Genomic DNA, 9832 nt, shown 5'->3' with positions numbered 1-9832 from the left:
GACTAATGGTACATAGTGGTCTCTACGTTTAAATAAGAGGTTAGGCATGAATTATGTCTAAAGTTTCACTTGATTTGAAGTATTAGTAGAGATTCTCATTTTTCTGCTGTTGATGTTGGGGAGTACAGTTGATCAGTTTCTGTTGCCATACAAAAAACTTCTGCGAATGTCACAATATTGCCTTTCAATCAAAATTTTTAGTATTTTTGTACTGCGCCTATTATCAGAACTAAAGACACACGTCCCTTCCCGTTTCGGACTCGTCTGATGGATGTATTATTATTTATTTCAACACATAAATACTGGTACAAGAGAGCACCAAATATATATGCGCCACACCATATTTGTGTGTGTGGGTTGTGATACTGCCCTTGTGCCCAGACCGAAGCAGGTGGTTTTCTTAGGGGGCCACACCCCGAGCCTTTGACCTAAAGGTCTGACCCACAAGGCAGTGGAGCATCATGAGGAGATGAAGTCCCATGGTAGCAGGTGACCAGCGACTGGTTCATATGCCATTTGTTCCCGCAGGATACTGGAGCCCATGTGCACCATTGGTTTGGGATCCGGTTATAGCGCCGGACATTCGCTTTTCGTCCTCTCATTTTCGTAAACAACACCCCCGCCACGAGAAGGCAGTAAGTAGGACTTCCCTGGCAGATTATCTATGTTTATACTGCGACTCGAACCCAGTACCTATTGCTTCAAACACCAATGCGTCTGTGTGAGCATCAAAACTGGGGCACAGGCATATCTAGTAGATGAGTCCCAAAGAAGAGAAAATTTGTCTTGAATTCCACTACCAATAATAATCCGAACATAACAAAAAACCATGTAAAGTGCGTCAGAAGGCTAAATTAACACCATAACACTTTATCATCTCCTACATTATGATGAGATAATGGTCTTGAAGGATTGAAACAAGACGTGATGAAAAAATTCAAATAAGCTCTAAACAGCGAATAGGATGAGTGAGAAACTTCAGCTACAAAAGGGCAATAAAGTGTGCACAAATAAAATATACACTCAACAAATAATATTAGCTTTCGTTGAATAATTCATGGAGGATTATTTCGATAGTGAGCTACGCAAACCTTTAAAAAATTTTCAGGTCACTAGTTCATGCGGATATTTTGAAAGCTCTAGCAGTAGTAACTACAACACACTAAGTAAACCAGGGATTAAGAACAAGAGAATCACACCAAATAACCATCACTCGTTACGTACTATAGTTTAAATTCCATCCAGCTCTAACTTCCAAGGCAATCAGCTCTGTTCAATGACTACTGCAATTTAATAAGGTGAAAGCGGAAAATGTATTGCTCAGTAAATAATCTGAACTCTTATTCTGACGCTCACGTAGTCGAGTGACTTTCTCGACGTGCTATGTTCAATGGTATAGGAGTAGGTTGGAAGAAAGCTAGAGGCGGACAAACCAAAACATGGCACAAGTCCATGAAGTCACTGACAAGTGAACTGAGTCATGTTGGTAGGTGTAGACTACCTGGTTGGGGACCACGAGATGATAGCAACCGATGGTTAGAGACCTAGAATGACATGGCTCAAAATCGTTTGCAATGGCGAAGGTGCATCCACTCTTTGTGTTCTCCCAGATTCTAATCTTCTGAATTCTCCATGTCCCTTTTTTCCTCTTTCCAAATTTATTTCACTGGATTATACCCTTTAAATAACATCTCCAAACCCTAATCTTCCCGATTACTGCTTATACTCTTGCTACCTCTACCACTACGGGATTCGAATCGACAACTGCATCTCTGTGCTAAGGTGGTGTGGCAACTCGAAATGATGTACATACGTACGAAGTTCTACGTTGTTACTGACTGACTGACTATTTATCAGGATAAAAGTTTGAGTGCTTGCTTTATCACTACCCACTCCAGACAATATATCAAGTCAGGGTATGTGAACACTGGCAAAATCTATGTCATCGGAAGTTCATAACCTTACTAACTTTAGTTTGATTTCACTTGTACGCCAAGCTACAATCATTGTCACTTGGAGGCAATGCAACACATCTTTTTATAACGTAAAATGAGATACTTCTGTAAGCCATGTTGCAATCATAGAAGCTTATTACATATGGTGGTCTTGACTTATAGTAACATCCGATAAGCTCAAAACCTATATAAATATCTCCAAGTACGTCTTCAATGTTCTAAGATGATTTTACATAGCTAGGATAGGTCACCTTGAATGTAACATGAATGAGTTAGTTTTAAACGTCAGAATTAGACAAGTGCATACGTGAGAAAGGCAGACGGCAATACTGGTTGCAATTTTGACTTTTCTAGAAGTCAAACAAAAATTTTTCTCCGAACGACTAGAAAGTAATCATGATCTCGAAGGCAAACTGGCCACATAAATAGATTACCAAGGACACAGATACCGATCAGTTTACAGTCAATGATAGTCTTACTACTTTACTTTTCAGCTCTTTTACTTTATAGACTATGTATGACGGGGACCATGCTTGGCTATTTAATAAAAATATAACTACTAAAAAATTAGTGCGGATTATTTTTATTTTACAAGGTAGTTTACATAAGTGTTCCCGCATAATTTGATTCGGGCGTTCCCCGGAATGTCAGAAGAGCTATCAGTATTTTAAATGCGCCATCACAAAGTGATTAATAAGATGTTGCGAATTTATAGTAAAGTTAACCACAGTTACAAACTCAGAGGATTAAGCATAACGATGGAGCGAAGTAGCATTTTCGGTTTCTCAAACTTTACATACAGCGTGCATCGAGTTTCAAATTTGGGCAATAGGTCTCAATACATGAGATAATTGTATACAAGATGAACGACAAGTATATTTAATATTCAATAAGATAAGATTGATAACAATGACATACTTTATTGATCAAACTGGGTCAAACTGTTTACCTGACAAGAACATTACAGTTCGAAAAGTGATAATGCTGAACACAAGAATCATATTACAAAATAATGGACATTATGAGACAAAAAGAAAGACAAAGCCGACGACCGAATCTTGATTCTAGTATCTGACGGTTATTAAATCCCAAGTGATACAATACACTAGTAAATATGGAACTTGATTAATACGGTTTGTATAAGGATAATGGAATGAAAAAAACAAAAATAGGATAACAACAAAGTAGGCACTTGTAGAAATCACAGGGGATATGTACACTTCGTATGTATGGAGACCTCATTGTTTCACCGTCTTGCGCCCCTTCCTTGAGGGTCGAACCTCATGCCAATCACCATCAGATTCGAAAACAGCCGACTTATAAGTCGGAATTTGTGGAACAAGTGGCAATTTTTTTGATGCCTTTAGAGGTACAGGATCGACACCACTTTCTGCACTCGCAAACTGATGCTTTCCACCATTTTCGCCTTTCGAAGTGATGACCTCTGAGATAATTGTTTTAGGCTCTTTAATAGTTTCCTTATATTTTGGACGCTGATCTGAAATCTTCTTTCCTTTTTTAATAGTAACCCAATCATCGCTCTTTTCATCGTTTCCAGGATCATCCTACAGCATTATTTAGCAACACAACACTATTACTTTTGCAAGATTTTGTAACATGGGCGACACTTCAACGGTTGTACTCACAGGAATACGTGATTTTTGAGCATTCACGATACTTGTGTTGCATGGTGGGATCATAGGTTTTTTAATTTCTGCGTGATCACAATCCTGAAATCGAAGTTATATTATGAACTTAAAATACCGATGACGATGTTCTACCATCAGACGATTTCGTCTTGCTTTTCTTGATGCGTGTTTTAGACTTTTTCGTGTTGATTAAGACTGGGTCTTTTCCGAGGCTTCTTCGTAACAAGTAGAAAGACGTAGATGTCACCAGAAGAGCAGTTATAGCATATTTTATAAAGGATATCTGAACATCCGTAAAATACGAATATAACTCAGCGACCACATTGTTCACACCGTCTAGCATTGTAAATGCTGCCATGTGACGCTAAGCTCAAGTCACGCGCTGATTCAAATGGTTCGAATGGTTTTAGACGGAATAGAAGAAGCTTTCGCTTAACGACCTTCCGTGTCTTGTAGCAGTGGATCACCAATACCTCCAGGCGTGAGCCTAGGTATATTAACGATAAAAGAGGAAAAGGAAATTAGTAAATCATAGTAAGATACTATCCTTAGTCCTTAAGTGAACGTTCAAATGGTTCAAATGGTTGTGGACGGAATAGAAGAAGCTTTCGCTTAACGGGCTTCCGTGTCTAGTAGCAGGGGATCACCAAATCCTCCAGGCAGGAACCTAGGTATGTTAACAATAAAAGAGGAAAAGAAACTGGTAAATCATAGTGTGATGCTGTTCTTGGTCCTTAAGAATAGGTCAAGTTGCCTCTTGAAGGACTCCTGAGAAGTCGCTTGGACTAGCTCGGCCGGCAGCGAATTCCAGCTTTTGACAACTCTTAAAGAGTAGAAGTTGTGTCTACATTCTGTCTTGCTATGTTGTGTTTCCAGTTTCTGGGTGTTACCCCTTAGGTTATTATTCGAACTAAGCTTAAGTAGGTGTTTAAGAGGATGTCCAGAAGTGTTGAGAATACTACAAGCCATTAATAGGTCACCTCTAAGACGCCTATACTCTAATGAGTAAAGGTTAAGTGATTGGAGGCGCTCTCCATAAGGTTTAAATTTGAGTCCTCGAACTGATTTCGTGGCTCGCCGTTGGATACGTTCCAGGGTGTCCTTATCCTTTTGAAGTGAGAGAGGAAATACCATTTTTCTGTACTCTAAATGGGGACGGATAAACTATTGAAGATTACATGGAAAGTTCTTCCGTCAACCTGGCCAAAAATGTGCTTCAATGTTACCAGTGCAAGGTTTGCTCGGAAGGCATTTTTGTCACAGTTAGCGTAAGACTTTAAATCGTAGGGCACCAAGACTCCTAAATATTTTTCGACTTGGGATACTACTATAGAGGAGTTACCTAAGTTATAACTGTAGTCTGCAACATGTCGCAGATGGACTACTTTACACTTTGAAGTGTTAAAAGTAAGTCCGTTATCGTCTGCCCAACTTTGAAGTCCAGTCAGATCCTCCTGAAGTGCCTGTATATCCTCTTGGTTGCGTACCTCTTCCCAAAGTTTCACGTCGTCGGCAAAAAGTAATAAGTCTGACGTTACCTGTTGAGGAAGATCATTTATGTAGATCAAGAAGAGAAGCGGCCCTAGTACTGAGCCCCGAGGGACCCCACTAGGACATTCCATAGCCTGAGATAAAGTGAAATTAACCCTGACCTTAAAATGTTGATTTTTCAGATATGAAGTGAGTCAATCGATTAGAGGTGGTCTGATGCCCAATCGTATGAGCTTATTGATAAGACATGTATGGTTAACCTTATCAAAAGCTTTCGAGAAATCTAGGTAGATGATGTCAACCTTTCCCTTGTGATCAAGGATGCTTGTCCATCTGTCCACCGCAGTCAGCAGGCTGTTAATACAAGAGTAACCCTTCCTGAAACCATGTTGTTGGGGTGAGAGGAAATTTAAGGACAGTAGGTAGTCGTTTAAACCGTCGCATATCAGGGACTCCATGAGTTTTGAAGGTAATGACAGAAGAGCCACCGGCCGATAACTTGAAGGTTCATTGCGTCGAACTCCTTTGAAAATTAGTGTGATGTGAGACAGCCTCCAATTTTCCGGTAGTTTTCCTCGACTTAGAGAGTGCGAGAACATCACGTTAAGAGGCGTTGCCAAGATTGAGGCTGCTTCCCTCAGTATAGCGGAATGGACCATGTCCGGGCCAGGAGAAGTGTCTAGTCTTAAGTGCTGCAGTTTCCGGAACACCGAGTCAGCGCTTAGGCTCACTTCGGAAAGTCCTGTGGAATTGCAAACGAAACTGTCATCAGTAAAGTTAATGTCGGTCGGTTGAAATGTCCGGGAGTAATGTTCAGCCAGATGATTAGCAGCGTCGCCATCGTTGTTGGTCGGGCCGTTAAGACCCACCAGTTGGGAAACTCCAGTTTTGGCTTGAAGATGAGAGGCTGCATACCGGAATAAGCTTTTAGGATTAGAGGCAAATTCGTCCATAAGCTTTGTCTGGTACTGAAGCCTGTCTTCTCTTATAGCCTTCGTGCATATGTTCCTGATATGCTTATATTGCCTGTACGCTCCGTCGTTGTCAGTTCATTTGTATTCCGCCCAACAGTGCCGTTTGCGGCTTAGCAGGCGAAGGGTAAGGTTCTTGATTATTGTAGGTGACTTGCAGCTTTTGGGAACCGTTTGAGGAACTGAATGGTTTGTAGCACGTAAGAGCATGTGCAGTAAGAAGTCCCAATGACCGTCCACATCGAGTTGAGGGTAAACATCCCAAACCATCTGTTGTAGATAGTCGTGTAGAGCTGGCACATTCAACCGTTTAAAATTCCAATGCAAGTTATTGATGGGGTATCTTAGCTTAGTTTTGCTGACAAAACTGAAGGCTATGACGGCATGATCGCTTTTTCCCAAGAGAGCCAGGATTGGGAGGTTGTCAACTAGAAATTCTTCGTTTTTGAATACACAGTCTAAGCGCGATGGTGTCTGATCGTTTCTCCAAGGAGTTGCCAACCTCACATTTTCGTATAATCCCAAGTCATCGATGAGGTTGAAGAACCGAGCTTCATTTGAGTTGTCGCCTCCAGTACACGTGTGTTCCGCGAAGTTGACTCTAGGGAGATTAAAGTCCCCTAGAATCAGGATGTGTGTGAAACCGAGACGAATAGAGCGGGATAGTCCTTCCAGCATACGACTATAGTACTCAATGTCGGCAGTTGGCTTCCTGTAAATGACTCCGACTAGACACCTCGAAGTACTTGACAGTCTTACAGAGCACCATATAGATTCCTCAAGATTGTTAAACTCGAGGTTATGAACTTGATGCACCTCCAAGCAAGAACGTATGTAAACAGCTACTCCGCCCCCAATTCCTGGTTTTCTGTCGTTGCGGAACAAAGACATCCCAGGTAATGCTAACTCTTGGTCCGAGAACTGAGAAGATATCCAGGTTTCAGATATTCCTAGCATTGCTAAGTTCACGTAGTTCATCCAATTTGCTTGGTAGACTCGCGGCGTTCATATATAAGCAGTTTATGCTTTCAATTTGGAACGCGTGAGCTTCTTCCTGTTTGTCTGTATGAGCCTTACGTGAATGGACAGGTAGCCCACCTATATGAGCTTTGCCGAGGTGGTAGGCCCTATCCTTTACACGTTTTTGTATCGTCTATACAGTCCACAAGTGGAATGGTCAGCTCCAACGTGCCTTTGTGTTTGGTCCTAGCTTCGTATGGCCTATCCGGGTGCATGTGGATTCCAGGTGGCAGTCGACGTCTGTTGTCACGAAATGCTTCCAGGGTTGCAGCCGCCATATGTGAAGATGGGAAGGTTATCTTCATTAGACGGGGTCTAGAATCACCATCCTTCTTGGCTAGTCTCGTCACATGCTGAGTCAGTATGTTTTTGAGCCTCAAGGACTGTTTGATGAATTTCCATTCCCCGATGTCAGTCTTTGATTGAGTAGGGTCCGTATTTTCCGGTATACCTTGCACGATTATATTCCACCCGCGGAAAAACTGATCGCGAGTTTCTTTGGGGATGTTCCAGATGAAATCGCACTCAGAATACGGTATGTCAGGCAGTATTCTTACATTCCCATCTGACTTCAGTAAATGACTCGCTAGTAAGACATCCTCTACGTCGGTAGCATTCTTAAGTGTTACTCGAAGAAGCCTCGGGTGATTTTGATGCTTAGATTCCTTTCCCCGAGTGAGCCGTATAACTGTCAAAATTTCCCTTAAAATATTCCTGGGAAGTCGTTTGGACTAGCTCAGCCGAAATCGATTTCCAGAATGACTTCTCTCAGGGAGTAGATGTTTTGTACATAGTCCGTTCTGCGAGCTGTGATTCTAATTTATGGGGTGTTTCCTCCCAGGTTTTTGTTGGGACTGAGCGTAAGTAGGTATACAAGGGGAGGTTCAGAAGTGTTCACAGTACTATAATTCAATAGGAGATAACCTCTGATACTCTTATTCATCAAAGGATAAAGATTCAGTGATATGAGGTTCTTGTCAAAAAGCTTGAATTTTAGTCCATGGACTGATATTGTTGCTTGCCGTTGGATACGTTCAAGAGTAATCTTAACCTTTTTCAGTGAGAGCTGAAACACTATATTCTCATGCTCTGAACAGGATGAAACAAAACGTTTGAAGGTTAAATGGAAAGTTCCACCGGTGAACTGGCCAAAAATGCGATTCAACATCACCAGTAAAAGGTTTTCTCGAAGGATACTTTTATCTCAGCGTAAGACTTCAGATGATAGAGTACCAACACTCTTAGATATTTTTCAACTCGTGGCACTCTCGTAGGAAAGCTACGTAATTTGTATGCGTAATCTGAAACATGTCTCAAATGGACACTTTGAAGTGTTAAATGCAAGCACTTTATCATCTGCCCAACTTCGAATTCCAAATCAGATCCTCCTAAAGTTTCAGCTTATCATCTTCGTTGCAAACTTCTCTCCGAATTTTCACATCGTCAGCAAAAGTTGATAAATCAGACCAAACTTGTTGAGGGAGGTCATTTATATAAAATAGGTCCTAATAATGAACCTTGAGGGACCTCACTATGACATTCTGTAGCCTGGAAAAAGGTTTTGTTTACCTTGACCTTAAATGGTCAATTATTTAAATATGAAACAAGCCGATCAATTAAAATTGACTTCATAACTAATCGCCTGAGCATAGTGAAGATAGATACGTGATCGACCCTAACAAACGCTTTTGAGAAGTCAAGATATATAACACCAACATTCCCCTGCATGACGGAATTAGCTTTTAGAATTGCAGACAACTTTGTCGATTAGCTTGATCCGATATTGGAGCTTATCTTCTCTTATCGCCTTCGTGTATTAGTTCTCTGCTTGCTCGAAATGTCTATATGAGCTGTCATCACTAATTCATTTGTATTTCTCTTACTAGTGATTCTGTGTCTTATCAATCGGAGACTGCGACCCTTTAGGGCTATACGTTGCCTACAATTCTTGAAGACTGTTTACGATATATACTAGTTTTCAGAACGTACGATCTTGTGAAGTGGAATGTATAAATGACGGTTTACGTTAAGTTGAGGATGGCCCCCCAGGTTGCTGTTTAAATTGCAACGCTCGTTGTCGTTAGCGTGTTTTTAGCTCAGTACTGCCGATAAAATCAAGGGCTATGATGACATGGTCTCTTCTATACAAAGGAGTAAGAACCGAAAGGTTATCAATTAGTAATTCCCCGTCTGCAAATATGTAATCTAAACCTGACGGCGTCTGCCCGTTTTTCCACCGAGTTGCTGACTTCACATCTTCGTATGGTCCCAAATTTTTAACGATGTTGAAGAATCGAATTTCAAAAGAGTTAACGCCTCGAGTGTAGAAAAAATGACCCTAGGAAGAAAAAGGTTATCTAGGGTCTGGATATGAGCGAATCCCAGACCATAAGAACGCGACAATCTCTTAAGTGTATGGCCGTCGTACTAGGTGTTAGCAATAGGTTTCCTGTAGATTTTTCTAACAAGGACCCCTGACGTCTTGGACAATCTTAATGGGCGTGATACAGATCCATCAAGACCGATTAACTTTTGCGTTTACAACAGACGTGCTGTCAAGCAAACTCATAGGTACAGGGCTACTCAGTCCCTGTGTATTCTGTAGTTGTGAAACAAAGACGTACTGAGTACTGCCAGCTCCTGGTACGCAGTTTGTCAAGAAACCGACGTTTCATATATTCTTATCAAAGGAGTATTATTGGCATCCACACAACTCACCCGTTTTGTTCGGCAAACTCCTAGCGTT

At 41.2% G+C, this 9832-nt stretch overlaps 1 protein-coding gene across 2 annotated transcripts; it reads right to left on the bottom strand.

Moving 5' to 3' along the window:
- Positions 1–1698: 1698 nt before the first annotated feature.
- Positions 1699–4185, bottom strand: MS3_00003774 (uncharacterized protein; the record flags this gene model as incomplete). Of its 2 annotated transcripts, XM_012939729.3 has the most annotated exons (3): positions 1699–3520; positions 3554–3685; positions 3720–3962. In XM_012939729.3, 3 exons carry the CDS (start codon positions 3960–3962, stop codon positions 3194–3196), a joined length of 702 nt encoding a protein of 233 aa, XP_012795183.2. In that variant the 3' UTR covers positions 1699–3193. The 2 variants fall into 2 exon arrangements, with proteins under 2 accessions (XP_012795183.2, XP_051071723.1); XM_051211638.1 differs by having other exon boundaries at positions 3554–4185.
- Positions 4186–9832: the final 5647 nt, after the last annotated feature.

The sequence above is a fragment of the Schistosoma haematobium genome, chromosome ZW, assembly GCF_000699445.3.
Source record: "Schistosoma haematobium chromosome ZW, whole genome shotgun sequence".
In the NCBI taxonomy this organism is placed as follows: domain Eukaryota; kingdom Metazoa; phylum Platyhelminthes; class Trematoda; order Strigeidida; family Schistosomatidae; genus Schistosoma; species Schistosoma haematobium.
The sequence above is the reverse complement of the archived record's forward strand: the minus strand, read 5'-3'. Positions and strand labels throughout refer to the sequence as shown.